Here is a 13,825-nt window from a genome sequence, read left to right on the forward strand (position 1 = left end):
TCTCCTACTGCGGCATATTCCATCTGTTAATCCCTCTTTAGCGTTATCTAGGTTTAGGAGTCTGATCATATGAACAGCCTGCCTATCAATAACTCTAGGAACCTCAATTCTGCCAATAGATAAAGTTGGTGGGTGTCCAGGAGATTTGGATGTGGTGTATGTTCCTGTACAGTTTATGATTGTCCATTCCAGGTGCATCCAAGAGACAACTCATCTACGTCACACATCTACGGTTCATCACATAGTACCTCAGACATCAGGCAAGACAGACACCCCACCATTACAGCCTCAGAACCATCCTATATTAGCACAATCCTCTCATTTTCAAACCTCATTAGCTCCCTTTAGCCTTTTTATAACACTACTGGATGTTTGGATGGGCAGACAATGGATTTCTATTTTATATTGTAAACTTCCACCAGTAAGTTTCATTGTCACTATTTGCAATCACAGCCTGGAATATTTCAGAATTATAAATGTCGACTGCATTGCGTAAGGGGGGCGTTCACAGAAGGGTGATACACTGACGCAGTGCTTCTGTTGATATATTTGTTAGTCTGACATCTTTGGTCCCTTGATCAGACCAATTAGGAAAAATGCCTCTGAGTCAGATGTTTGTTAGTGCTGACACGGACCGATGTGCGCAACTGGCTGATTAACTGAGTGGGTGGATCCATGCGGGTCACATGGTTCAACCTGCGGACGTCTTCCCCTTTTTAGCTATTTACCTGTTTGCTGTGGGTAGTCATGGGAAGGATGCTATTGATATGACAACAAACCTAACAACACAGCTTATGGAAAGCTATTACATGAGTCATGATAATTCTCCCAGTGGAGCCAAAGTTATTACCCTCTTTTTACCTTTATTAATAATATCAACAGCCCATGTTGACAATTTCGGCCATAGGGTGCCATTGGGGGGGGGGGGTGTCTCTAACCCTTATTTCTGACCTTAGACTATCAGTATTATCCAGGGAAGAGGAGAGGAGAGGAGGGCTGTGTTGTGGCAGCAGCATGTGCATGCCGATGAGCTCTCAGACGGGTGCGGCTCTCCGTCGGCCTGCAAGCGGCAGCAGGCAGGTCGCTCATATGAAGCCTGTGGGCCATGACGCCTGGCCTCAGCGGCTTGTTTTCCACATTCTGCACCTGCAGGGCGATGATCCCGTCTTCAGGAAAGCTGCTGTGGGCTGTCTTCCCTGAAAATATCAACTGCCATTCTCCTTGTTTATTTTCCATCGACTTTTTACATGGAAAAACTCACCGTGGAAGTTTTTATCTCGGTCGCATGAGGTCCACTCTACAACTTATATTGTAGTTCCATGAACATAGCTTTAAAAACTAAAAAGCCAGTGTAAACTTACAGACAATTTTAGGTATTTCCAGTATCTCAGCTCTAAGTCTCATCTTCCTTTTGAAAATGTAGATAAAACTATGCAGAGAGAGAAGCTCAATGTATGGGAGTGTGAAGTGTTTCTCATCCAGCAGGGGGCGCACTCAGCATGTTTTACCGTGAGGAAAATGCTTTTCCTTCCTGAGGTGTAATTTCCCCCTCACTCATTCGATTAGGGGCAGAATTAATGTCGTCTGCCGTCTTCTGACCGCGTTGCTGCTGGCTCAGGCTCCTCGGTGTGGTTTTATTTTTCCTGCTTTATTGCATGATGGCTCTGGCTTCGCCGTTTCCAGCTCTGGACTAATGTATCTGAGTGCCCTGGGAGAGACCCGCTCTCCGAGTGCCTTATGTAATTGTGCGGTCAGAGCGATAAGCGATTGCTGGCCTCTACCTGCCTCCCTCTCTCTGAAGCACACACGGCCGGGCTTAAGATTCACGCACAGTAACAGCATTCACAGGGAGGATTTGAGGTGTAATGGTTTGGCGGCTGGTCTCTTAACCAGGTGGTTATTGGTACAAACCCCAGGTGGGATGCTGCTGCTGCTGCTGTTTGATGCGGGTTTCAACAGGCTTATTGTAGCTGGAAACAACATGACAACGTTATAGGAGGTTCTCCCAGAATCAATCTCATATGGAATCTCTGACACATTACACTAAAATCACATACAAAATTAAGAACAAGAATATATAGTTTAATAAAGAAAACTACACCATTATTAATTCATCCAAAAATAAATAGACATCTTTCATGATTTTAAGATTACGTAAATATGTTTTGTGAATTATAGTTGCTTTTCAGTGACCATAACTATTTCCCTGAGCAGTTAGGGAAGACAGCTCTAACCAGTAGGTTGTGGGTTCAAATCCTGGGGGGTAGGGAATACCCCTGTCCTGTAAGCAAGCGACTTAATCTCCATATTTGTCAACATTAGACATGCATTTAAGCCTTCTGTGTTTGTCTGCCATAAAACCACGTCACACATCCCTTTAAGAAAACACATTAGACACAGATCTCAGAGCGAGAGCTCCCTCTGCTGTTAAATTATTCAGCATTCAGCTCCTCTTAGCTGAAAAGAGCTGGTCAGGAGACCGGCGGAGACAATGCCACTTCTCCACCACGTGCAGGTCCACTCCCTCTGCCATACGGCTCACTGAACACACAGACTGTGCACTCTCTCCAGTCTTACACCTGTGGGTGATCACTGGGGAAACACTATGGGGAAGGGTAAATCCACCAGGCTCAGATGCACTGAGGACAGTGAACCTGCGTAAGAACTGAGATCCACATAAAAAAGACATGGCATAAGCGTTTGTTAGAATTATTGTTGTTACAGGTCAGATCCACTTTTGCTGGATGATTTACAATGTGTTCATTTTGATGCCTCATGCATAGAATTCTGTAGCATATTCTGTTACCCATATTAGAGCTGGGTATTCACTGTTAGAAATGAGGTAAAATACTTTGCTCATTGGTCCATCAGAACCACCTGGAATTCTGACCAATGTAGTCCAGAGCTCTGTTGCTGTTCCCTCTCTACCACATACATCCCATAATCCTCACAGGAGTGGCCAGAGGGCTACCACAACAGTCTACTATTCATCTGTAAAAAGCACACAAACACACACCACACACACACAGACACACGCACACACACACACACACACACACACACACACACACACACACACACGCACATACTACACACACACACACACACACACACACGCACACACACACACACACACACACACACATACACGCACACACAAACACACCACACACACACACACACACACACACACACATATGAATGGTTCAGCTCTGTGCGCTTGGAAACAAAAAGGCTATTAGATGGCTCAAGTCCCCACACACCCATCCCAGAGCATGCGAGATGGAAGAATGTCACTCTATTATCACGTGTGTGTGTGTGTGTGTGTGTGTGTGTGTGTGTGTGTGTGTGGGGGGGGGGGTTCCGTGTGGAGAGAGGTCAGAGACAGACCTCAGATCGCATGTGGCATTGTGTTTCATGGGGCTGAAAGCTGAGCCTTCCCTGCAGCCGCTCTGGTACCTTCCAGAGACAAACACACACCCGCTGCCCTCCATCGTGACTCAACCATGTTAACAATGGACTGAACCCAGCCGCACTTTTTCAGCACAAACGGCACGCCATCAGTCAGCCACTCAATACGACTCACACACCGCCTCGTCTCGGATGAACAGATTTCTGGCAGCGGTATGGATTTGTGTATCATTCTCGTTGGTAAAGTGGGGTAATCGTACGCCTGATCAAATGATTGATAGATGATGCAGACTCTGTTACACGCGCACTAACAAGCTATACCTCTGAAAAGACACAGTTGCGCTCTGTGTAGTTCAATTTGTTTGCAGTTCTCTGCACTGCTGTTCGTGCCTGTGTGAACATTTATCCTGAGAAAGGTACGTGTGCTGAAATTTTGGTAAAGTTTGTGACTTCCTTTGTCGAAATGACAGATCTATCCAACTTTGTCAGGAATGTGCACATGCATTTTTGTATTAGATTTTCTCGCTGCCATAGTTGGAGGGCTATGGCTATGCATTGTGAAGAATAAGGGCAGTATTACCCTGCCAAGAAAACACAAGATTCGATTCAGTTCAATTCATTTTTATTTGTACAGCGCTTTTTACAACACGGGTTGTCACAAAGCAGCTTCACATTGTTCCCAGGCCTGAGACCCCCTGAGAGCAAGCCTAAGGCAACAGTGGCAAGGAAAAACTCCCTATCAGGAAGAAACCTTGAGCAGAACCGGGCTCAGAGGGGGGGGCCCATCTGCTTCTGGCCGGCACTGGGCAGATAGAGTTAGAGACAAGTTATGCAATGTACTTTAAGACATTTACGATTGATAGACAATAGATTCCAGCAAAGCATCAAAACTGAAACAGACTGTTTCTATTGTCATGTTTCTGCTCTCTGCACATGGTCCCCGCTCACACAGTCAGTTCCACATCTTAGGTCAACATTTTAAAGCTCAGCTACGGCCGACTCTGCAAATATCCATCTGACTGAAATCACAGGCAGTGTGAACAGGCAGAGGTAATCATTTGCTGTGGGATTTGAGGAAGCGCTGCCGCTGGCAGTGAGTTAACTGTCAAAGAGTAACTTAGTCTGGAGGGACTGTCTGTACTCTCATCACGATTTCTTACACTGCAGACACCCTACCCTGACACACACACACACACACACACACACACACACATACAGTAAGTGTACACACACACATACACACACATGCACACATACACACAAATGCACATACACACACATGCACACATACACACAAATGCACATACACACACACGCACACACACACACACACACACACCACCGGGGTCTGAAATCTGACCAGGATTTGGGACAGGGTCAGGGATGGAGTCAGAACTACTGATGCGGTCATTGAAATCATAGCTGTTACTCCTTTACAATACAATCCACTATCTTCTTTCCCACAGATCTTTCACTGATGTGTGATGGCAGTGTAGTTCACAGTCGTACTGCTTGGGATGGTGTCACATAGTGGCTGAACCTTTCAGAGTCTGGACCTTACAGTGCAATTATAGTGACCTCCCACTTCCTCTGGTGGAAAGTGACTATATAAAGGTGAGATGCTTAAGCAAGATAAAGATTCATTAGGTAAGCAAGGTATAGTGGTTACTATTACATGATAGAAGACTCTGAACTCCTGACCATCTTAGATAATCACGCTGACTCCTTGTGAGCCAGACTGCAAGACTACAGGAAATGCAGGAGACCATTTACGACCGTCCGATTAAACACGCAGAAACACATACATGTTGGCTTATAGTGCACAATGATTTAGGAGCAATAAATAATTAAAACTTCCCCCTGATTACACATATGTTATCTTCTAATGTAACCATTATCATCTTGCATCACTCACAACAGACTTAAAAAAAATTGCTGCAAACTGACCATATTTTATTTGCATGGAACAATTTGCAATCTTTTCCTTTTTTTCTTGACGGATGGAGATCTCAGAGACACAAAGGCCCAATTCAGCAGAACGGCGAACTGTGTCTTTTTATATGCAGAATGAGTTTTGTTGGCGAACTTTGCATAGAAATGCATTTCCTCTGGTTAGCATAGCCAGAGGCACAGAGTTTCTCTGTACTGAACACCACCATGGAGTAGCTGTGTTTTTTGTGCGAGTGTGAGAAAATCTCCCTGGGGTGCTAGCCCCCTCCACCCCTCCCTCCCCCTCTCTCTCTCTCTCTCTCTCTCCCTCCCTCCCTCTCTCTCTCTCTCTCCCAGCCTCGTTCTCACCCCTCCCCTCCTTGCCTCCCTCCCTCCCTCTCTCTCTCTCTCTGCTGCATAGATGCTGCTGCCTCCGCGGGTGATGATGTCATCGGCTCAGTACCGTGCAGCATCCCAGCCCTAGCCCCTCGGCAGAGCAGTTTCGCCTTGTGGATTGTGGACCGCACAGCTCCTGGATCCCCCCCTTCCCCAGGTCCCCCCCCCCCGAGACGAGACACCCTGCGCCAGGCCCCGCAGCGCATCTGGCCAACGCCCGACCCGGGTTCTGTTCCGCCTGGGGTTCGTCCCGCCCGGCCGGTAGGGAGAGAGGGAGGCAGATAGCCAAGAGGAGCCAGCCCCATCCGGCTGGCAGAACAGCCCGCCGCAGCGAGAAACGTGACACCCCAGAGGTAAGAGCGTCCCTCACCTTTGTGTCTGGGAGACGATCCTTCGCCTGTTCTTGCCTGTGTCCATCTTCCTGAAGGGCGTTCTGTCAGGTTGTGGCAGTGTGTTGCAGGACCATCGAGGGGCTGTTAATGTCTGTGATCCCGTCTGAGAGCTGATAATCATGGGTTACAGAGGGTGAGGTGGCAGATGTTTGCCCCGTAAACCTTTTTTATTGTGTTTTTTGATCTTAATCTCTAAAGAGCAGGGTTTTCAGGGGGAGAAATGCACTGTCATTCAGGGGAAAGAGCATAAGGGAGCCCAAACACCTCCCACAGACAGACATGCTGACTGACAAATATGGCTTGCAGTAAAAACCCACCTGCATTGTGCAATGTGTTGATAAAGGGCTACCTTCCATTTGGATGCTGTGTTTTAGAGTGATTCTAGAATAGGTTCATAGCATCATTTGCCCAGTCAAGGTAAATACTGTGTCTTGGAAGATTAGCCACGTTTTAAATACAGGAACGCTAGTTGGCGTGATATTAACTCAGTGAATAGGCATATTTAACCTTTCCGTGAGTGAGACATATTTTGCTGCTGCATCCTGCATGCGGAAGCGTGCGCATATTGCGATTAATCCGCGCTTCAAAATGGTGGTGAGGATGGTGCGCTGGCGGAGCCAGGGCGCCCGGGTACCCTCAGGTAAACAACTGGGACGCCCAGATGGCTGTCCATCATCGAACTAAAAAAATAACAAAAAATAAAAAAAGAATTCTGAAGAAAAATAAGATCTGCGTTCGGCTCAGATGTGATTCCTCCTTTACGCGATTTAAACATTTACCTTGATATTTATTTTAGCACAGGCATAATCAATCGAAACTCCCCGACGGGAATTAGACGGGTTCATATGCTGAGTTGTCACCTCTGTTTTTTTTTCCAACGACGTCACGTCATGAGATTTGATCTTAATGCAAAGCCCTGTGTCATTTCGGCGCGTGATAAGCGATGCATTATTTATTGAAATATGCACATCCGTCGGTGAACTGAGATGCGAAACATTTTGTTCTCAGTCGGCCGCTGCGCAGAACTGCGAACAGCTTCGCTGTTATTTAAGGCGTATGCCAGAACGTCTACATCGACTTTCATCGCTTTGATACAGGCATACACAGAAGAAGCAGGCAGGACATACATATGTTTAGTGTAATATGTGTGGTTTTTGAATTTATATGTGCTAACCCATTGTCTGTATCTATAATTTTTGGTTGTTTACATAGTGGTGCATCTGGAAATTAAAAGCGCTTGGCTCTGTGGGAAGACGCACCCATTTCACCAGACATACAGAACGGTCAGAGACTTGAGGGGCGACAATCGCCGACAGCCAATAAGGGAAGCAATTTTCACAGGGGGATCCATCAATAAAAAGCGTGTACCAGAATAATGATAGTACCTAAAATATTGCGTTGGTTGAATACGGATATATTAAAAATGAACAAATCAGTGCATGCTGACCTACATTTGTGTGCATCTTCTTGGAGATAACAATACAGTTCCCCTACGCATGATGAAGCGTGTGGGAGAAAAGGTGCAGCTCATCGAAGGTGTAAACCCCTGAGCACGAAACATTAGGCTTGCAAAATAAATTTCATATCAGTGTTTCCTACTACAGTATATTAATTCGCAGTTGACACAGATACATTAAATAGTGGAAAGACATAATCGTGTCAGATGGAAAACAGATTTGCCAATGTCTGCGCTGAAGAAAACTTAACAACCTTTCTACATTAAATATCGTCAAACAAAAATGTACGTGATTAATTGTCAAGTGATGACGAGACAATTACAGTTTAGTTTTTCGTCACACATGAACGCACATCATACGTCATACACTCAAGGAACATCTGAGGTCCTTGAATTTTGCCACGACGGTTGCCAGGGAAAATTAGGAGTAAATATTCGCAGGGTATTTTCAAAGGTCCAGCAAAATGCAGATGAAAAGGCAGCTTAAGTGACCAGTGTCATGTTCCAAATGGCAGTCAGGTGGCAGAGAGGCGGATGATTCACGCTGCGTAGGGTGTCAGGACTGCCAGGCTGGCACTGCAGATGAGTCTGCATCCAGGGAGTGCCAGGGTACCGACAGGCATCAGCGGACACCAGGGGGGCAGGCTGGTTTACCCCGGTGTTTAGTGATGTTTTATTTTTGCAAAATACAGTGGAGGAGTTGGCGTGAGTGTGTAGTGGTCAGTGCTGATCACCTGAACCCAGGGGTTTCAAATCTGAGATAAGATATGAATGGCACAGTGGAGGTTGGTACATGGAGGAAGAGGAGAAAGAGGAAGAAGACCTATCTCACTAATTTTGTTCAATAAACAAAGCATAAATTCATGACTGCAAATTATTCACACGCAGATGCATCAGTGTCGATAATAATAATAATAATAATAATAATAATAATAATAATAAATTGCCTTTCAGGCTGTCAGGGTTCTCAAAGCATCTCAAAGAGTCAAAGGGAGGACTGGCCTCAACCACCACTAATGTGCAACACCCACCTCAATATTTAAATGGATTTACGATTATTACTGGAGGCTGTCCTCTATAATCAGGAGACATTGTGATATCCTACCTCCTATTGACTACATACATTTACTAATGTTAATTCTGAGAAATTGCAATGTAGCCATAACAGCCTTTGTAAGGAAGGGCGATAATATTGGTGATAATGATGGATATTGGCAACAATGATGGACTCAGACCTGATCCGCTGAGATGGTACCACACAGTCACCATTTACTTTTTCACTCTGTGCAGGCAACCTGATTTAGAATTTATTTATCAACCTTATTTATCATTGCTTTTCCAGTTAGCAAACCCAAGATTTCAAAAGGTAGCCGTCTTATCAGTTGACATGGGAACATGCATAGATTTTGGTCCCTAGCTTTTTGCAAAGTAGCTACATTCAGTTATAGAATACATATCAATCAGGTCATTTTAGTTTAATCTTAGTAATTAGCCATTGCAATTCTTATTTTAAGAGGAATACTTTTCTGCCTGTGCTTTAATTTGGTATTAATATTTCATTTCATGACTTTTGATTAGCTGCTGTAGCTCATCAATTCAACCTTTTTCATGGTTTTTACTCTGGGTCTGTTTTCCTGAAAATGACAGAAGACTGACTCTTTTTATAGCACATTTTCCTCTCAAAACACAGTAAAACATCATTTGTGCATACTTCATGCAAATTTGTAAATTGAAAAATATGGCTTCCTGTAATTTTGCAAACCATTATTTCCTGAACTGTAGTTAATAACATCGGTCAGCCATTTGTCTCAATTAAACACTGTCTTTGAGCCTCCCCTCCTGCAGAGTTCCTGTCTCACACACACACACACACACACACACACACACACACACACACTGAGTCTCCTCACTTTCCTCTAACCTCTTGTTGGCAGTTCAGACAGGGGTGTGCTGTACTATTTATGTTGCAGATGCTGTTGGCTAATAAATTAACCTTCATGCTTAGTTTGATAAAAAAGCAAAGTTTTAATTTGGTTTGTAAAAAAGTTTGTAATTAAGAAATTGACTTTATTCCAGCTGGCCTCTGCTATCTTTCTTTCATAAGCACATTCCTCATCAGTGCAATATCTGCTGCAGTTTAGAATATTCCATGACGCAGGGACGCCGGTTCTTCCATTTTCTAGATTGCTGCAGTAACCGATGGGGGCAGAGTAATTTCACATGAGTTAACGTGGATGGTGGGCATCAGGTCACACTGGTGGGAGGGGGGGCGGAGCTTTTTGCATTGTTGCTTCTGTGTTACCGGGCTAACGTAATCCCGGGGAGTGGCGTGCCGATTTCGCCGTGGCTGCAATTCCTTTGTTGTGTTCTTCTGAGCGGGTAAGGGCTGTCTCTGTCGGCTGGCTGCAGCTGACCGTGCACGGCCCTTTCATAACGCCGCCGCACGGCTCTGTCTTACCTCAGCTGACCAGCAGCGCTCTCACGACAGGGCTATGGCATTGTCAGAATGTGGGGAAGCGGACACAATGTTACAGGAATGTTGTAAGAATGTTATGTGGTAGCTGGGTGTCACACTGCTCCTCTGGATCTCTGTTTTCAAATCATATTCAGATGGCTACAATGAAATAACCAGGAATGCTTACTAAAGAGAGGCTATAGAGAGATATCTTCAATAACTCATCAAGAGGACAGAAAGGTCTTAATTGTAAAGAGTATTTAAATCCAGAAGATGTTTTGAATTGTAGAGATTGGGCCAAATGCTTTTAAAGCAACAAAGTGACATTTGGTATTGTTGGCTCTACTGATATAATGAGCACTAAATAATCACCACTATTCTTCAGTATGGTGGGTAAAGGAAAGCTCACTGTATCTCCCTGTTATCAGTCACCTTGAAAATAGCTCTGTCATTTAGTTCCCTCCTTCAAATTAGACTGAACAGAAAAATCGTTGTTCTTTCGCATACTTTTCATAGACGACGATAAGAATAGATGAGAATCAACAGACAAAAGTTTTAGCCTGTTTTAGTCTGTTGTTCTCCTGAAGAAATTCATTTTGAGATAAGACAACTGACTGTGAGCTACGACACCATTATGGGTTTTCAGAACTATAGATGGGTGTCACTTGACTGTTTGTGCTGATGATGTATTTTGATTTAATGTCAGTAATGTAGGGTGCCATTGTAGCATAGTGATAAGGAGCAGGGGTCGTAACCGAAAGGTTGCTGGGCCTGTTCCTCTCTGGGGCACTGCCGCTGTACCCTTGGGCAAGGTACTTAACCCACAACTGCCTCAGTAAATATCCAGCTGCTTAAATGTATAACATGTAAAAACTGTAGCCTCTGTAAGTTGTTCTGGATAAAAGCATCTGCTAAATGACAGTAATGTAATAATGTAAAAATGTAGCAATGTAATGTGGATGAAAACCATTCTCCATGCAGTACTTCAGAAGCAGTACAACAAGCCCTCTGCTAATCTGCCCCCGCGTCTCTCCCCCCCCAGGGCCTGACCCCCTGCCCCTTCCTGCCGCGTCGGAGCTCTGAGCGGGCGGCACCATCATGGCGGGCGCGTCGGTGAAGGTGGCGGTGCGAGTCCGCCCCTTCAACTCCCGCGAGATCAGCAAGGAGAGCAAGTGCATCATCCAGATGAGCGGCAACACTACCAGTGAGTATCTGCCAAACCTCTGAGAATCGGGGGGAGTCTGTAAATCTGGGGGGGTCTCTGTAAATCTGGGGGACTCTCTGTAAATCAGGGGGTTATCTGTAAATCAAGGGGTTATCTGTAAATCAAGGGGTTCTCTGTAAATCAAGGGGTTCTCTGTAAATTGGGGGACTCTCTGTCAATCGGGGAACTTTCTCTAAATCAGGGGGCTCTCTGTAAATTGGGGTATTCTCTTTGTGAGCCAGGGGCACCAGGCGGCCCACGCAGACAGGGGCAGTGTTTCCATGGAAACTTCCATGGAAATGGTTTTCCGAACCATGATTCCTGCATGTTCTGAATTAAGAGCTGTAAACAGTTTTCAGATTTGGTCTACAGGAGTTGCTGTGTCACAGTTTTGCTACACTTGGTTATGCCATTTATTCTGTTGTGTCTGATGTGTTTGTATGTATATGGATAGTTAGATAGACAGACAGATAGATAGATAGACAGATAGATGGATGGATAGATGGCGAGATAGTATTTCTGCTGCTGTGAGGCTGGTTTTGAGTCATAAGAGGACTGTTGTCTGCACTGCATATCCCTTGATATCTTTTATTAGTCCAGATCTGTTACCCAGTTTATTGAAGCACTGTAATGCTGCCATTTTTACTTTCTGTACTTTAATCTTTGCAGTTAAATTTCATTATTATTGTTCAAGTCTTTAATTCTTACGTGAATTTCATTATTTGGATATTTATGTGTTTGTTCTTAAGGTTAAGGGTTTGATTGTAATATTTCCTTCATTATGGTTTTTGAGGCGGTGCATCTTTGCCCGTGTCACTACACTGTAAAACATGAGATTGCTGAAGGCTTTAGTTTTTATTCGCTATAAACTCATGCCGGTGTTGTTTTGGCCTTTAACTTTGTTTTCCTCTCTGGTATATTTACTGACCCTATTTCCAAAATGAAGTTACTGAATGCACTGACCAATAAATGGGATGTCACATTAAAAAAATAACTGAATGGACCACTTCCATGCTGTGATACTGTAGACTTTCCTCAAGGAAAATAACCGACAGGATATTTTACTGTCTAGATTACATGTCCTGACCTCCAGCAAATATTGTTCCTTGAAAAATCAATGATCATAAAAGTTTTAATTATTTCCAGTCTCTTGCTTTTTTCTCATTCCCCTGGATTGAACTTGGGCACAGATGTCTCTGCTTGTCTTATTTCCATGGAAATGAAACAGTTTACTGATTGGCTGTCAGGCTTTCTGTTGAAATGCTTATCAGGGACAAAAACCGGATAGCTGAAGCTGATGAGGTGTTTTTGGATGAATGTTTTTGTTGAGGGTGATAATTTGATTGGCCACCCAACAATAGATGCCCAAATCAGATGGCTAGAATATCACTGCAGCATATAGCATTATGGGTCTTATTATGAGGCAGTAAAATCATATGCATCCACAGTGATCAAATGCAGGTGGTAATTGTGATATTGGTATTTTGGTCTCCAAATAACAGCACAGATTGTGAAAAATGATAGTTTGGCTGATACTGCTGTCTTTCTCAGTGCTAGCGAGTTGGTGTGACAGGGACTAGACTGTTTTTTTGGGAGGTGATGATTGGTACTAATTTCCATACACAGATACCACTTTGTGTGGTTTTATACATTGTAACAATTGTACCTTATTCCAGCTATGCTTGGGTTTATTTGATAATGTTTCCCTAATGAATCTTTCCCTCTTTCCCCAACCATAACTACATACATTATGGTTATGTCACCACATAAGTCTATTACAGTAAAGTAAATACTTTACTAGAATTATTAATTCTACAGCTGTTTTGCTTTTTGCTTGCTGTATTTACATCTATTGATTAAATGTATTCCTCTAAACATATGATCATTAATCAAATGACTGCTGTGTCATTGATTAATCAATTTCCCATCCCTCTGAGGTCAATCAATCAATCACATCAATTTAAACCCTGTAATCATAATTCTTGAACAAGGTGGACCAATCCAGTGTCACAGCACTACAGAGAGTGCCATGATCCATATCCACCTGGAGATAATGATCCCATCTTACACTAATTGGCAGTACTACATGTTATCTATATTATATACTGTGGAGTATGCACTGCCTGTAATGAACCAAAGATGCGGGGATCTACTAGTAAAGATCTGACAGATCAGAACCTGACAGAGAGTGAATGCAGAAACCAGGTGAACCTCCCTCAGCCATTGGCTTTAGAGATCTGTCGCATGCTTCCAGCAAATCTCAGACCCCATCCACATGAATCTGTTCCTTGCCTGTTTCTGTGAGGGTGACAGTTGCTGTCTGTCCTGTCACCATGTCACGTCAGGGTTATTCTTGAAAGCTCCTGCACAGATTGTATTTCCCTCAGCACCTGCCTTGCAAGTTGAACCTGAGAGTGGCTTTCTGGATAACTGTGACCTCCCTAGTGTCCAAGGTGCCGTTCACTGCACTCAAGCGCCACTGAACTGTAAGGGATTCCATACCATCGGTGTCCAGATGGTTTGTGATGCTACACGTTGTGTAACACATATTCACCAATTATCCTGGGACTGCACGTGACACC

The 13,825-nt window shown here is 44.1% G+C and overlaps 1 protein-coding gene across 6 annotated transcripts in view; it reads left to right on the plus strand.

Moving 5' to 3' along the window:
• Positions 1–5,762: 5,762 nt before the first annotated feature.
• kif1ab (kinesin family member 1Ab) overlaps positions 5,763–13,825 on the plus strand; it is a 56,061-nt gene continuing 47,998 nt past the window's right edge. For all 6 annotated transcript variants that reach the window (XM_036554543.1, XM_036554544.1, XM_036554547.1 and 3 more), the window contains exons 1-2: positions 5,763–6,089; positions 11,082–11,243. In XM_036554543.1, coding sequence (XP_036410436.1) covers positions 11,138–11,243 — 106 coding nt within the window. In that variant the 5' untranslated portion in view covers positions 5,763–6,089; positions 11,082–11,137. The remainder of the gene's footprint in view (positions 6,090–11,081; positions 11,244–13,825) is intronic.

This window comes from Megalops cyprinoides, chromosome 20 (assembly GCF_013368585.1).
Source record: "Megalops cyprinoides isolate fMegCyp1 chromosome 20, fMegCyp1.pri, whole genome shotgun sequence".
NCBI lineage: Eukaryota > Metazoa > Chordata > Actinopteri > Elopiformes > Megalopidae > Megalops > Megalops cyprinoides.